Source organism: Triticum aestivum, chromosome 2D, assembly GCF_018294505.1.
Source record: "Triticum aestivum cultivar Chinese Spring chromosome 2D, IWGSC CS RefSeq v2.1, whole genome shotgun sequence".
Classification (NCBI taxonomy): domain Eukaryota; kingdom Viridiplantae; phylum Streptophyta; class Magnoliopsida; order Poales; family Poaceae; genus Triticum; species Triticum aestivum.
Window position 1 is genome coordinate 588,107,996 of NC_057799.1, and position 16,848 is coordinate 588,124,843.

Below are 16,848 nucleotides of genomic sequence, written 5' to 3' on the forward strand. Positions count from 1 at the left end.
AAAGAAACAGAGGGGTACTTTTTAGAAACAAAAATGAATATTTTTTAGAAACTATGGAGGGACTGCTTTAACATACATAAATATATTTAATTAAAATACCCATGTGGTGTCTTGAATTTCCATGCCTAGCTTATTTATCTACAGTATCTTGTTCAAAAGAGCTCCTCATGTTGCGCATCTTAGAGCATCAAACCCGCCTCAAACGCCCATGCGGACGGTCCGGTAACTGACTGGTCACGAAAATTCGACCCAGACGGTCGCCTCAAACAGGCCTCTAATGCTCGGACCGACCGGCACCCCTCATATCCAAATATGGGGCAGATATGGGTCGCCCGGGCGCGTCCGCCACGCCGGACCCGGCCCACGCTGGCCCACCCGACCCACATATATTCCTCCCCATCCACTCGCTAGACCAAACCCTAACCACTTCATTCCACTCCCCTCCACTCCTCTCCGCCTCATGCGCTCATCTCCAGCCTTCTCGGCCATGGCGGACAACGGATCTGACTCCGAGCAGTCCGGATCCGTCGACTTGGGTGTCATCTAGTGCGGGTTGGAGGAGGCAATGCCATCCGCATTGCACTCCGCCGCTCCCGGAAGGACAGAGTCCGACCGACGACAGGATCTGTCCGGCTCGACTCCATAGCGTCGGCTCAATGGGCGCTCGGATCCTCGGGGGCTGGATCATCACGACAGCCTTCAAATCTCTCCTTCCCCATCACTGGTCAGGCGGAGTATGAGTCCCACCGGAACTGGTGTGCCCGCCATGGAAAGGAGAGGATAAAGGTCGCCGAGGCCCGACTCGCAGCTGACATGGTGGCGACAGAGGAGGCTGATGCGGCGGCGCCGGCGGCCGTAGATGAGGAAGCTATCCGCGCCCGCATTATGAAGAAGCGACAGTGGAGGAATACGTGCGCCCTCACCCGAGAGTAGAATCGGGTGGTCCGTGTCATGGCCGGACTGCCATCAAAGGACGAGGAGGAGGATAGCGACGGTGATGACAGCTCCGACGATGAGCAGATCCGGCTCGATTCCTACTGTGTCTTCGACCGATACTTCCGCGACAAGGACGGCAAGGGTGCCGGGAAGGGTAAGGGTAGCCGAGGATGATCTTCTCCAAACATGCCAAATTTTGGTAGTCCGATGACATGTTATATTAGCCAGACGATGTAATGCATCGTTTACGTAGTTGCATGAGTTTGTACGGATTTGATGTATGCTAATTGAGGCGTCCAGTTGTGAGAAGGAAAATTTAAGGCTTGAAGAGTCAGTGCCCGCAAACGTGTGCGGGCGCGTCCGCGAGCGTGTGAGGGATCGATCCAAGTCCGGTGGTAGATGCTTTTATATTTGCTATTTGATCGTCACGAGTCACTTAACAAATGCAGAGCAATAATCCTGAGTACTGGCGTCTAGATCATCAAGTAATGCGGCTTTCACAACTTGTCACCAGCAGGGTGGTGAAAATAACGCCGTAAATGGCTTCCTTTTCTGTTGAGCAACTGTAAATGGCTTCCTCAGCCGTGAATACCTGCGGACGCTTGCGCACATGCCTCGGCCGCTCTGCCCACAACTACAAATAGCGCGCGGTTGAAGGCACTGCCCCAGTACACGCGCGCGCGCACACACCCCGCGCCACGAGCGCCAAGGGAACCCCACCCAGACGAGACAATCACCACGCGGGCTCCGCGACGTACGTGCGTGCGTGCGACAACCGGCCATGTCCACCGAGGCGCTGCTGGCCGCCCAAGGCGGCGGCGGCGGCGATGGGGTGGCGAGCCGGCGCCTGAGCATCGACGACGCGCTGGCGGAGCACGCGGGGGAGTTCGGGCGGTGGCAGCTGCGGCACTTCGTGCTGGTGTCGGCGGCGTGGGCGCTGGAGGCGCTGCACACCATGGTCATCATCTTCGCGGACCGGGAGCCGGCCATGCGGTGCCCCGCGGGGGAGGGGCGGTGCGGCGACCGGTGCGCCGGCGCGGCGGCCGGGTGGGAGTGGGCGCAGGGGAGCGCGTCGTCGACGGTGGCCGAGTGGGGCCTGGTCTGCGGCGAGCGGTACAAGGTCGGGCTCGTCCAGGCCGTCTTCTTCGCCGGGTGCATGATCGGTACGTACGCCGCTGCTCTCTCTGCTTCCGCCGATCGGTATCGTAATTCTGCCTTTCTTTCGTGAGCCTAACATTTGCCTACCATGTGAGTGCTTCGTCGTCAGCCTAACTAATCCCGTGGGTTGGCTTCGCGTGCGCTCTCTGATGTCCCGTTGATAGTATCTTCTCTTACGCATCAAGTGCAGAGCCTCGTGCTCTGTCTGTCACACGGATGGCATGCCCAGCCCCAGACCGCGCCTCCGAGGGCGCAGCTTGCCGTGGCATGGCATGCGTCCCACCGTGGAGCTGTACAATTTCGCCGTGTCGACGGTGCCAAATCGAACTCCTCCCTCCCCAGATCCGTCTTCATCGCCAGCCGCTACATCCCAAGCGCCGTATACATGCCTGCCTGCCGAATAGCTGTGCAATCTGGACGTTGAGGTGTAGTAGCTGCGCATCTGGACGCACGCAGCCAGCGTCACTGGTTGAGTAGGAGAGTTGTAGTTTACTTCAGCCTTTTTTTGACTCCTGCTGCATCTTTTTCTACTGAACTGCATCTACACCTGTATCGTGGCTAGCCTTAATTTGTATTCTAGTGCGCTTTTTACTTTTCATTAATGGTGCAAGCTCGGTCTCATGCATGCATAGCGCCGGTCTGACAGCAGTACTGATCAGCCAGTAATGAAGCAAAACACGACCCAGCTTGCCTAGCAAAACACGACAGCAGTACTAGTACTAATTTATCTCACATCGCCTAATGGAAAGCAGGCTGTCAGTCTCGGTGATGTGATCTCCGTGTAGATTAGTCTCGCCCTCGCATGTTGGTGTCGCATTCCTCTACTAGGTAGTATTTTTCCAAGCCCTTTTGTCTTTTGTGATTTGGGAATCAGATATGATGCTTGGGATCTCTAAGCATCCTGGGTTCTGATCCGGTGCATGTGGCTGGCAACTGGCAACTGTGGTCTAGTAGATCCTTTGGATGGTACTACTGTGCAAGCCTAACCAACAGTGACTAGTGGTACATCTTTACATTCAAGGATGCGTCCCCCGGCCCGTCCACTCAATTATTAGAGTTTAAGTTGCGGCAATGCAACAACACTGAAATTGATATATTTCTCCTCAAAAAATGCACGTGCGAAGATCAACTGAATACGTATCATCTCTTACGCTAATCACTGTCAAGTCGCTAAGGGTGTGTTCGGTTCGGAAACGAAGTGGAATGAAATGTCATGGTTCCATTCCACTAGAATGGGTCGAACGTCCTTGTGTTTGGTATAGACAATTCTAAGGAACGGAATGGTTACATTTTTGTGTTTGGTTTCAGAGATGGAATGGAATGGATTTGTTCATCTCTCCACTTGTTTGCTTATGATTATGTACAATATATTGAACATTGAACAGGATTCCAGTCAATCAAAAACCACTGAATGCATTGGCACACACATATGGCCGGGATGATGCTGAAACAAATAAGAACGGTGCACACACTGAATTGGATTTCAGTCAACCAAATACCGCTGATTTCAGTCATCAAAAGGCTAATCTCAACAAGACAAACAAAGACTGAATTGGATGGGAGCTCGATGGCTGCCAGTACAAGCTCATGCGTAGGAGCCCTGAGCCCCAATGGCCGGCGCACTGGATGGGAAACTCGCTGGGCGCCGACACAAGACGGAGAAACCTGGCCGCGAAGACCATGTCGATGCGGAGCACGTCCGCGCGGTGCACGAGGCCGCACAGCTGCGCGTACTACAAATCGACCTCGCCGCTCGCCGGCATCCAGCGCGGCATCTCGCGGCGCACGAGGCCGCACAGGAGCTGCTCGTACATCTTTGGTACGAATCTACGGCGCCGCTCGCCCTCGCCTCCATCCGTCGCCGTCGCTAGGTGCCCTCAATCTAGCGCCGCTTGTTGCTATCTGCCGCCGGTCGTGTCCAAAGAGGAAGAGGGGTAAAGTTGCGGGAGTGCGCGGAGAACGACCGGTTCCACGCGGTCCGCTCGATTTGGAGGTACGAGCGCGTTCCGCATCTGGGAGGTATATTCGGTCCCTGGGAACCAGTCGGTTACCATTCCATCCGTCTACCAAACGCTAGAACGGGGGCTAGGAACGGGTCCGACCCGTGACATTTCGGTTGGTGACTGCAACCAAACACACCCTAAGGTTCCTTAATCGGCTCGATGCCTTTTAGTTTGTCGTGGCATGAGGTTGGGTAGGATTGGGTAATTTTAGAGAACAATGAGAATTTATAGTATGGCGTTGACAGTGACCGGGATACGGCATATGCTTCTTCAGGCTCTCAATAAACCCTCCAGATCGGAAGATGCTTCAGCTTCAGAGCTTCCGCGAAGGCGAAGCGATTGGTCCCGGATGACGGCGTGCGGTGCGAGGTGACGCGCGCGCGCAGATGTGCGGTGGATTCAGCCTGCCTACGTGGCTGTTCGAGCCGTGCCAGCTCTTCTGCGCGTCAATCCGTGAACAGTTTGTCTAATTCACATCTAGATGTTATTTAAGGATATCACATCTAAGCTCCCACAAATATGTAATGCAACAATAAGAAAAAAAAACTAAAAAGAAAAAATAGACCACAAACAAAGTGTACATCAGTTTAGATGTGACATAACATAACTATGTCACATCTAGATGTGTCCTAGACAGACCCATTCGTGAACTCCGGATCCAGCCACCGGACAAATCATTCGGATACGTCTGTTCTGGGTACAGGGGTAGTCTGGGAATTGCACCAGAAATGGGCCGCGCATTTCGACTTTTGGACACACACACTCCACTTCCTCTCAAAAAAAGAAAAAACTCCACTTCTAGTAATTTTTTTTTGAGGGGTCACTCCACCTCTAGTAGAGAGTACAACGCCGGTCCTTACTTTCTTCTGCTCTGTTTTCTTTTTTGACGTGTTCTTCTCCTCTGTTTCGGCTGAACAAGAAATGGCCAGACTAAATAATGGAATGGTACTTCACAAAAAAAGAAGTAATGGGTTAGATTCTGCGAAAACAAAAGGTTAATGTGCTTGATCCCAAAATCAGGCTTAGCAAATCTTGAACTTGTAGACGAAAGCTAAATTGAACCCTAAACTTTCAATCTCGAAAATCATCACACTAAACTCTCCGATCCTGGTCTACTTTGAACCTTAAGGGCTTTTAGCTAGTATTCGCTGACGTGGCAAGGATAGTTGACTAGCTGGCTGGACATTAGGACGAATCGGGCCAGCCCATTAGCGCAGCCGCTCGTGCGCTCGCTCTGCTAAGTTTTTTTTTCATTTTCTTTATTTTATATATTTGTAATGACAATAAATCCGTTAACATTTTTCTAATGACAATATTTTTTTAAACAACACGATCCCACCTCTCTTCTATTACGAGCGACAAAGAATATTAGCACCAAACAATGAGTTTGAGAGGACTCGAATTCAGGACTGCGGCCACACCTAGCCAATCACCTTGAAGGCTGTTGTGATTTAACAGACAGGAGCGTTCATATATGATTTTTTTTCTGAAAAGTTTTGAAACATTTCTTGAAAAAAGGTGTGAACAATTTTGAAATACCAAATTTGCAAAATTCCATTTTTTTAATGTGACAAGGTAACATTTTGCCACATACTCTTTTGCATTTTATAAATCTATACGGACATTTCTTTAAATTCTTTAAACATTTTTAGAAATTTGGTCAGTTTTCAATATTTGTTCCCATTTTTAAAAATGTTTATTTTTAAATAGTGTCTGCTTTTCCAAAATTGATTGTGTTTTCAAAAAATGTTCATTTTTTAAAAATGTTCATTTTTTACTTCATGTGTTATGGTCAAGAAAAAACTTCATGTGTTCCAAAAAAGAAAAAAAGAATATTCCTGTTGGGCCAGCATAGTGATGACCGCAGTCAACAATCCCGGGATTCAGACCGCTATGTCGACAATCCCTGTTTGTGAACGTTGTAAGGTTCAAAATAGACCGTGATCCAAGAGTTCAGTTTGCTGATTTCTGGGATTAAAAGTTCAGCATTTAATTTAGCTTTCGTGTACAAGTTTAAGGTTTGTTTTATATCTTTTCCTTTGCTTTATCTCTTGATGTAAGCCGTCATGTTTGGCTTGGTGTGCCCCCATAATAACTGTGTTCCACTAAATGTCGTTGTTAAATAAAGTTTAGCGAAGGTTTTCTCAAAAGGAAAAGGTGGTCATGTCATTCATTTTATTATTTATATTTACGGTGTTTTTCTGTTATTTTAGAACATCATGTGGTCGATCGTGTTGTTGGCTCTTTGCAGGCGCCGGCGTGTTCGGGCACCTGTCAGATTCATTCCTGGGCCGGAAGGGGTCCCTCCAGGTGGTCTGCTTCCTCAACGCACTCTTCGGCCTGCTCACCGCGCTCGCCCCCAGCTACAGGGTCTACGTCGTCCTCCGCCTCCTCACGGGCTTCAGCACCGGCAGCATCGGCCTCTGCGCCTTCGTCCTCGCCACGGAGCCCATCGGGCCCTCCCGCCGTGGCACCGCCGGCATGTCCAGCTTCTACTTCTTCTCGGGCGGCATCGCGGCCCTCGCTGGCGTCGCCGCGATGTTCCAGTCCTCCTGGCGCCTCCTCTACGTCGTCACCTCCCTCCCCTCCCTCGTCTTCGTGCTCGCCGTCATGCCGTTCATCTCCGAGTCGCCGCGCTGGTACCTCGTGCGGCGGCGCACTGACGATGCCATGCACGTCTTGCGCGACATTGCGGCTACCAACCGCCGGCGCATCCCTGACGACGTCGCGCTAAAGCTTGATGACGAGGGAGATGATGTCAACAGCGGCAAGATGGTCGAGGATTCGTCACCGTCGTCGTCGTCGGGATCGATCCTGGACGTGTTCCGGTCGAGGACGACGCGGGCCAGGCTAGTGCTGTCCGTGCTCATCAACCTTCTCTGCTCGGTGGTGTACTACGGGCTGAGCCTCAACGTGGTCAACCTCAAGACCAACCTTTACGTCAGCGTCGCCGTGAACTCGATCGCCGAGATGCCCGCCTACCTGCTCACCGCGCTGCTCCTCGACCACTTCGGCCGGAAGCCACTCGGCATCGGCACCATGCTTCTGAGCGGCGTCTTCTGCATCGCCGGTAGCCTCATCGCTGGCGTCGGCGCCATGAGGTAAATTAAAGATAAGAGCTCAAGTCAGCGTTCAAATTTACGTGTGTGTTTCATGTTCCTTGTTCTTATACATTTGAGTATGTGGCATTGCAGGGTGGTGAGGATGGTATGCGGTGTGGTGGGCATCTTTGGGATGGCGGCGACGTACAACTTGTTGTTCATATACACGGCGGAGCTGTTCCCCACGGTGGTGCGGAATGCGGCACTAGGGTGCACGTCACAGGCATCACAGATGGGTGCCATACTGGCGCCCATGGTGGTTGTGCTCGGGGAACGGGTGCCGTTCGCAGTGTTCGGCGTGTCGGGGATCATCGGCGGGCTGTTGGTGTTCTACCTCCCGGAGACCATGAACAAGCCCTTGTATGACACCATGGCCGGCCTGGAGGAAGGAGAGAAGACCCCCTTGAAGTAAGAGTAAGGTGCAGTGGCCAGCGGGTGACTCTGAACTGTATCAGTTTTCGTGTGTATCTTCATACTGAAACATGTTGCCGGTGGAAAATGTTGCTGGTAGAGTGAATCGCTCAAGTAGCTTTGTTTGTAGATTTATTTTCTTGTTGTATGGGGTTTGTAGATTTTTGTTTTGGAATATACTGTAGATTATTTCACTTGTTGATAAAATCAAAGGAATGTTTTTCTCTAAGTTGGTTGAGACATAGTTCACTGGACGCCAATATCTGGTGTTCGGTCGCCATGGAGCTGCTCCCATCTGACGAATCGTTCGGCAGGGGGAGCAGCTCACAGCGAGGGACCTCGTATAGGGCGCCTCGGAGCATCAACACTCGGACTGGAAATCTGATTTCTCAAACGCCCGCGGATGCGTCCGGTTACGCCTCAAAAAATGCAACCCACGTTCGGATACCTCAAATCCATATTATTACGTGCAACATAGCGATATTTAAGCGAAGCTCGTCTGGTCGCCGTGGCCATGTCCGGCGGCCGGCTGCTCTCCTCAGAGTGTTGGCCCGGTCGCCAGCAAGGTAGAGTAGGGTATAGGACACGAGCCGGCTCACGGGACTCAAGGCGTCGCCGTCTCCCGTGCCCTACTCTTCCTCGTCGGAGTTGGGAACCCGTTGCGTGCCGGTGGACGTCAGATTGATGACGAATCTGTCTTGAGACAAGCCGCCGACGTCCACCATTGCGGTTGTGGTGCCCGGACTGATGTGCCATACGGGGTGTCGGAGAATGCGACTCCACCTCGTTGACGTCCACCGCCGCGAGAGCTGCTACGGCCTCCCGCGCCCGATGCCTGGCACGGCGTGCCCGCCGTGCCATATTCTCGTCGGACGAGGCCCATGGTGCGTCCCGATGCTCGGCGCGCCAACAAAGGGGTTGCGCGTCCGCCAACGCGTTCGGACGCCAGACGGAGTGCACCCCTTCGGCGAGGCAGCTATGACTGGCCTAGCGCCGGATCCACGCGCCATTTGGGCGGATGCGATGGATTCCCGACATAAGGAGTCCGAGCGCTGCCGTGCACGGCCGCGGCGAAGCGCAAGCCGGACAGCCATTTCCTCCTCGGGGTCGACGAATCTGTAGGTGAAGAACTCGGATCCACTACCCGCCATGCCGGAGACGGCTAGAAGGCGCCGAAGATGAGCTTGGATGGCGAAGGGGAGTGGAGTGAAGTGGCTAGGGTTTGTTCCGTCGAGCGGATTGAGAGGAATATATGTGAAGTCAGGTGGGCCAATGGTGGCGTGCCCGAACGCACCCATATCCGCCCCATAATTGGGCTGGTTATGAGGGGTGCCGATCAGTCCAGGCCTTTAAAAGCCGTTTGAGGGGCCGTCAGAATCGAAATTATACGACCGACCAGTGACCGGACGGCCCGCCTGGCTTATTAGGCGGGCTTTGGACGCCCGGCTGCAGATGCTCTTAAGGGCGAGTTGTTCGTGCTGGCGCTCATGCCCGTACTTACTGAGCCGTGGCCCAAGAACTCGCTCGCTTCTTTACAAAAGAAAAAGTATCGCTCGCTCCCTTGTTGACGAGCCTCTTTTTCGTACAGGATCGCTGGCTCACTTATGAATTACCGAAAATTTTATAGGTTAAAAAAATATTTCGTGAATTAAAAAACATTCAAGATTTTTCTAAAAGTTCATAAATTTGAAAAAAAAAGTTCATAAATTCTGAAAAAAGTTCATAAAAGTTCACCAAAATTGAAAGTTCACCGGTTTTGAAAAATGTTATCAAATTTTGCAAAAAGTTCACGAACTTGAAAAAACATTGATTTTCAAAAACAAAGTTCACGAATTTGGAAGAGAAGTTCACAAAAATTAAAAAAAATCATCAATTTTGAAAAAAGTTCATCAAATTTGAAAATAGTTCAATAATTTGGAAAAAAATATCGTACGTAAAGAGTTCAACGAATTTGAAAAAAGTTCATAAATCTGAAAAATGTTCCTCGATCCAGAAAAAAAAGTTCACAAATTTGAAAAAAGATCATCAGTTTTGGAAAAAGTTCATTGAGAAAAGTTCATCGATTTTGGAAAAAAGTTCACCAATTTTGAAGAAAAAGTTCAATGATTTTAAAAATGATTTTGAACCAAGTTTGTGCATTTAAGAAAACAATGAATAGAGAAAGGAATCAGGAACATGAAAAATAAAATAAAAACCACCACGTGGAGAAAGAAAAAAAGAGCTCTTGAGTTTGAACCCCGCCAGCGCACATCTTTTTTGCTTCTGTTTGAACGGGAAAAGGGAAAACGGGCCGGCCCAGCTCAGCAGCAGGGTGGGGGGGGGGGGGGTAGGAAAAGCGAAGAAACAGGCGCCGTTTAGGATTTGCCTCATAGCGACCTTTCCTTGTCGTTCGCCAGGGGTGCAAGCCCAGATCAAACCCCCTGATTGGGCCAAAGCCGAGTTTGTATTTTGTTATAAAACTGCCATGTAAATTTCAAAACTGACATCCTTTAAACTTTAAAATTGCGCTCCTCTAGATAAAAATCGCCATGAACCAAAAGATATGCACAACACTATAAATTCATAAAAAACCATCTCTTAATAATAAAAATGACATTACGAATCTATCTGTGGTTGGATAGTTAGGAGGACAGTGGTATCTGCAGCCCATCAGAGTTCAAGTCCTAGTGCTCGCATTTATCCTGGATTTTCAGGATTTTTAGCAATGCGTGTTCTGTGGGAGGAGACGTTCCTGTCGACTATGACACGCCTACGGTGACTTTGTAAAGCTCAAGATGATATGCCGGCTCAATCTTTTGAAGGTGCTCATATAAATAGGATGTGCGCATGTGTATTCATACGGTTGAGTGTATGCGCGCATATGTGAGCGCTTGCGTCCGTACTACGTTCAATAATAATAATAATAATAATAATAATAATGGCATCTCTTAATAATATAAAAATGTCATCTCTTAGTAAAAATGATTGGAACCCGGGTGGTCCTAGGTGGAGGTTCGCGCTGTCAGCCAATGCAGTGGTTGTGGTGTTTTGAAAGTAGTTTGCTGGTTTTTCTTTCTTATAGCGAACTGGTTTGAAAATCTGACGTGGCTCGGATCTTGCGACAGTATACGTGCAAACGAATCTCAGAAAATATCTGGTGCACCAAAGTTTGTAGTGCTACCGGTGCATCAAACTCACGTTGCGCTTTTAAAATGTCCAAAAAAATTCTAAAAGAAATTAGCACATTCACACAACATCAATATAGCTTCTCACAAAATTTCAAGTCAAATTTCGAAACATAAGTTGAAAACCAAAAATGACAATTTCGACACTAAATAGTACATAACATAACTTGGGCTTTAGATTTGACCCATTATCACACTGATGTCAAACTTGTCATTTTTGTATCTCAAAAATGTTTCAAATTTTGATACAAAATTATTTGACATCGTACATTAATGTTGTGTTAATATGCTATATTTTAATTCAGATTTTTTAAGATGTTCTATGGCATCCGGTGTACCGATAGCACCACAAAATGTAGGTGCACCGGATACATCCCGGCTGACAGTCGCCTGATAAGATTTCTGTTTTTACTTTTCAAGTCGGTAACTTCGACAATTATTTTTTGCCGGATGGAAATTAGATAGTTACACACTTCAAAAATTATGCGCAATATTAGGTTTGAAAATGCGAGAACCATTTTTGATGCATCTACAAGTCTCATGGTGTACCACTTGATCAGTTTAGAAATTATAATACCTCGATCTTCTTAGAGATAGAAAATCCAGTCAATCAAAGTATTAATGTGGTCAGTTAAAAAAAGTAATAATGTGGTGAACTTTTTATAATTTATCCAACAACAATTGTATACGTGGCTAGACAAAAAAAGACAAATATGTACATGAGAATGGGCCAAATTTTTTATTGTTGGGCCTGGATTTTTTTCCCGCAGCTTGCAAATTACAATGTTTCTGAACAAAATTTTACAGATTGTGACAAATACATATAAGTTTTGCAAGACTTTTTTTTTTGTGAAACTTGGAAATATCATGTTTGCCTTTTTTGAAAAAGCAGGCTAGAAGGAGCCTTGCGTGAGGGAAAGTGGTTTACTGCTCCTTGCCTTTATAGGTTAGTGAAAGGCCGAAGGTCCATTTTACTGGGCCGGAGGAATCGCCACATTCCAGTCTTTGGTGCCGTTACATGCGCATGGGGTGAAACAATTCTTGATGATACCCCTCAAAATACAGACCATGATCTCTGTTTTGATGAGACGTGCTATTGAAAGAATTGACTCGGGCCAAGATTTGAGCTACAATAACTGGCTTGCTTGAGCGCCACGGGTGGTGACGGTTCGGTAAAAGCTGTGAGGCCAGAACACTGTTCACACCTATGCGGCAGGCCTTCGAGGCAAAGCTATCTCAAGGCTGCAGATGCCAAAATATGACCCTTAAAACATGTGGTCGGCGGGTGGCCCTGTTAAAGGGAAGCTCGATAGTTGCCTCAAATAAAGGAGAGTTTGGGTTTACATGAGAACCACTTGGAGAGAGGAACTCGTGTCAAGCTGAAGACTCCAAGCCGAAAGACATTAGTTTGAGGAAGATTGTTGTCCCCGACTTCGAAGACAAGTTCAGGGGCTACTGATGGTGTCCAGGACTAAGAGGTACCAACCTAGTCGGTCCACAGTCCATGAGTCGAGCTTATGGCCCACCGATCTCACAAGGAAGGACTCCGGAAGCCTCGAACCCTGACGTGACCAAGACGGACTCTGCCGAAGACTTGGCGTGTACTTCAAGGACTACTTCACCTATCGGCATGCTTATCTTTAGTTGGCAACCGACCATGTGTTACCCTAGATATCCCTGGTGCATATATAACCCAGAGGGTTTAGTCCATAGAGACACAATCATAATTACCAGCCTTAGGGTTTAGAAGACAACATACGATCTCGAGGTAGATCAACCTGTACTCGATACTCCATCATCAATATAATCAAGCATGACGTAGGATTTTAATTACATCTTCGAGAGGGCCCGAGCATGGGTAAACATTATGCCCTTTGTCTCATGTTCACCATCGTTCGAAGATCCACAGCTTGGGACCCCCGACCCGAGATTTGCCGGCCGTTTAGTACCGACAGCCTGGGAGAAGATGCAGTCGAGGCGGTGGAAGTTTGTCCACACCCGATAGCCGGCGCTGCGGGAGCGGGCGCCATGGTCGCGCGCCTGCTGCCTCCGCCGTTCGTCCACCGACGGGTGGAGGGAGGAGCTCCCGACCTCCGCGTCGTGGCAGCGCTTAAGGGGTGGGTCGCCGCCGAGCCCATGGCGGCCGCCGTTCCCGCCGCATCCCCCTTGGCCACCCCAACCGCCAACAGCCGTCAACATCTCTGGCAAGTTTGGGTGGGGGACAGTGCCGCAAATCGTAGGTTGAGTTATAGGGATTTCTCGCCGGGGGAAAGGTTTCGCGGCAATGGGGGAGAAACAAGACGGGAATCCTAAATCGACCCGGGGCCAACATATATACTGGAATCACGGGCGGTTTACGGGCTTCCGTAAACGATTTACGGGCCGGGTCCTTTTTAGCGCACCTGTTCGGGCTATTTTTTTGGGCCATCCCGTAAAACGGCCGGAAAAAACGTGTTTTATCAGAGTTATACGGGATCTGCTAGAGATGCTCCTGCACTCTTCTACTGCAAGTCAAATATGTGAAACTGTATCTCGCAGATCTGTGAAGCCGTGCGCCTGCATGCCCCTCAGTTTTAATACTCCTACTACTTCACGAGTCCCTCTCCCGTGATTAATTAGCTGTGCAGAACCGTTGACATGCGCACGTGCCTCGCTCCGCCTACAAATACTCCAACGATCGCGAGCACCCAGTACACGGCTACACCTACACGCACCCACCCCCGCGCCAAAGAAACCAGGAATCAAATGTCCGCCGCCGAGGCGCTCCTTGCTAATGCCCCCTCCGGCAGCGGCGGCGGCGATCGCCTGAGCATCGACGATGCCCTCGCACAGCACGCGGGGGAGTTCGGGCGGTGGCAGCTGCGGCAGTTCGTAATGGTGACGGCGGCGTGGGCGCTCGAGGCGATGCACACCATGGTCATGATCTTCGCTGACCGCGAGCCGGCCATGTCGTGCCCCGCGGGGGACCGGCGGTGCGGCGACCGTTGTGCCGGCGCTGCGGCCGGCTGGGAGTGGGAGCAGGGGAGCGGCTCGTCCACGGTGGCCGAGTGGGGCCTCGTCTGCGGCGAGCGCTACAAGGTCGGCCTCGTCCAGGCCGTCTTCTTCGTCGGGTGCATGATCGGTACGCCAGTACTCTCATCGGCCATTCGTCTTCGGTGCCGCTTTATTTGCTGAAGTGACTTAGGGGTAGTTTGGTTGGTGTCCTGGAGTCCATGCCTGGGAAAATCTGCTGCCTGGGACGAGCCTGGAAGCCTGATGCTTATTTGCCTCTACAGGCTAGCCTGGCAGCGTTGCGTTTGGATCCTTTCCTGGCCTGGCGTTGTGTCATCCAGTCAATAAACAATATTTAAGTAATGCCAGGCTCGCTGCAGCATGTCCAGGCGCAAAAGAATGGACGCCTGGGCCAGGCTAATCGCCTGCCTGGGCCAAGCAGACTACTTTCTTTCATTTTGTCTGAACTTCACCAGGCTAATCAGGTTGTTGTAGAAGCCAGGCCAGGCAGACCTTTTTACTCCCAGGACACCAACGGAACAGCGACCAGGCAGATTCCAGGCACCGTCCAGGCCAGGCAAGAATTGGCGTGGATGCCAACCAAACTAGCCCTTATCCTCTGGGTTCGGCAGGCGCGGGCGTCTTCGGGCACCTCTCCGACTCGTTCCTCGGCCGGAAGGGCTGTCTGCTGGTGCTCTGCGTCCTCAACGCCGTCTTCGGTCTCGTCACCGCGCTCTCCCCGAACTACTGGGTCTACGCCGCGCTGCGCCTCCTCACGGGCTTCAGCACCGGCAGCGTCGGCCTCTGCTCCTTCGTCCTCGCCACGGAGCCCATCGGGCCCTCCCGCCGTGGCGCCGCCGGCATGTCCACCATGTACTTTTTCTCCGTGGGCATCGCGGCCCTCGCCGGGGTCGCTGTGATGTTCCAGTCCTCATGGCGCCTCCTCTATGCCGTAACCTCCCTGCCCTCCCTCGCGTACGTGTTTGCTGTCATGCCGTTCGTCTCCGAGTCTCCGCGGTGGTACCTTGTGCGCGGGCGCGCCAACGACGCCATGCGCGTCTTGGGCGACATCGCGTCCGCCAACGGCAGGTGCATCCCGGACAACGTCGTGCTCAAGCTTGACGATGAGGGGGACGACGTCAACGGCGCCGAGGTTGGCGCCGGCAAAAAAGCGGAGGAGCTGTCATCGTCGGGCACAATCATAGACGCGTTCCGCTCACCGGCGACGCGGATCAGGCTCGTGCTCTCGGTGATCATCCACTTCCTCTGCGCGGTGGTGTACTTCGGGCTGAGCCTCAACGTGGTCAACCTGAAGACAAACCTTTACGTCAGCGTCGTCCTGAACTCGCTGGCCGAGATGCCCTCTTACGTGCTCACCGCGCTGCTTCTTCAGCACTTCGGCCGCAAACCAGTCGCCATCGGCATGATGCTTCTCAGCGGCGTCTTCTGCACGGCGGGCAGTCTCATCGCCGGCGCCGGTGCCGAGAGGTAATTGAGCCTTTCTTCTGTGTTGTGAATGACAGGGTTTTTCTCTAACCGCATGCAGTTGCATGTCACTGCAGGGTGGTGAGGACGGTGTGCGGAGTGGTGGGGATCTTCGGCATATCGGCGACGTACAACCTGTTGGCCGTGTACACGGCGGAGCTGTTCCCGACAGTGGTGCGGACGGCGGTGCTCGGATGCGCGATGCAAGCGTCGCAGATGGGTGCCATACTAGCACCGCTGGTGGTGGTGCTCCGTGAGCGCGTGCCGTTCGCCGTGTTCGGCATGTCGGGGATCGTCGGCGGGCTGTTGTTCTTATGCCAACCCGAGACGATGAACAAGCCCTTGTATGACACCATGGCTGGCCTCGAGAAAGGGGAGAGAGCGTCTAGAAGTGAAGACGAAGGTGCAGCAGCAGCAGCAGCAGAGAACTCCGAAATTTAGTTAGTTTCGGCGTGTGTCGGTGTGCTTAAAAATGTTGCCCACGGAACCATGTCGCAGACCAGAGCGACTCACACATTCTCGGGTGTTCCATTTTATATTGGTTCACGTGTTTCGTAGCAATAAAAAGTCACGTGTTGACAAAATCAAATTGTGGTTTCTCGTAGCCTAAATATTTGCCTAGTATTGCGGACCAATCTGTGGTTGAATGTTTAGAGGGACTGTGGTATCCCAAGCCCACCAGGTTTCAAGTCCTGGTCCTTGTATTTATTTCTGAATTTATTTCAACATTTCCGGCGATGCACATTCAGTGGGAGGAGACGTTCCCGTCGACGACGAGGTGCCTACGGTGACTTTGTAAATTTCAAGATGATATGCTGGCTCAGTCTTTCGAAGGTGCTCATAGGGGTAGAGTGTGCGTATGTGCGTTCATAGGGGTGAGTGTATGCGCGTGTATATGAGCGCTTGCGTCTGTACTATGTTCAAAAATATATATTTGCGTAGTACTGCATGACTAGCTCATTTGCATTGTGTGTGAGAGAGTGGCGTTCAGAGGGGGTGGGGGGCAGCCGATCTTTTACTTATAATTTAGTCTCTCAAACGGTAGTTTACGACTCACGGCCCCACGCAAACCCATGCGTCCCCAGGCTAGCGAGGAGGAGGGAACCCTAGCTGCCACCGACGTCGACGTCTTAATGCCTACGACCCTGCCAACTCGGCTCGACGCTCTCTCTAGTCCTAACTTGTCGGCGTCGTCAGTCACAGTCGCTTCCCCTACACCGGTTCTCTCTGCCTCAGCGCACCCCAACCCTATACACCTCCACTCCATGCCTGGTGCAAGATCCAATGCTTGTGTGTCTCGTGGCGCCTGATGCTACCCTCCGACAGTAGGTGTGGCCCCACCAAGCCCCTCCTGGCATGGCGGTTCCGACCAACAACGGCTTCCTCATCTTTCATTCCGGACCTGGAGGCTTTGGAATTGCTCAGAATTAGGCTACAGAAAACTCTTTCCTCGGCTCCTCGGTGCTAGCAGCGAAGACTCTCGTGGGTGTCATTTTTCATTCTTGAAGGCGCTGTCACGGCCTTCATCTGCGTCGCTCTTCTAGCTCAGGGGAAACCCTTGGTCTGGTTCACCAGACTGGAGCGTGGTGGTGTTGCGTC

At 51.2% G+C, this 16,848-nt stretch overlaps 2 protein-coding genes across 2 annotated transcripts; both read left to right on the forward strand.

Annotated features, from left to right (window-relative positions):
- Positions 1–1,596: 1,596 nt before the first annotated feature.
- On the forward strand, positions 1,597–7,838 carry LOC123054739 (organic cation/carnitine transporter 4). Its single transcript, XM_044478575.1, has 3 exons — positions 1,597–2,099; positions 6,349–7,198; positions 7,292–7,838. The coding sequence occupies exons 1-3, from the start codon at positions 1,718–1,720 to the stop codon at positions 7,608–7,610; spliced, it is 1,551 nt and encodes a 516-aa protein (XP_044334510.1). The 5' UTR covers positions 1,597–1,717; the 3' UTR covers positions 7,611–7,838.
- A 5,572-nt stretch (positions 7,839–13,410) lies between these two features.
- Positions 13,411–15,690, forward strand: LOC123050184 (organic cation/carnitine transporter 4-like). The gene is made up of 3 exons (XM_044473015.1): positions 13,411–13,894; positions 14,397–15,252; positions 15,327–15,690. The coding sequence occupies exons 1-3, from the start codon at positions 13,411–13,413 to the stop codon at positions 15,688–15,690; spliced, it is 1,704 nt and encodes a 567-aa protein (XP_044328950.1).
- Positions 15,691–16,848: the final 1,158 nt, after the last annotated feature.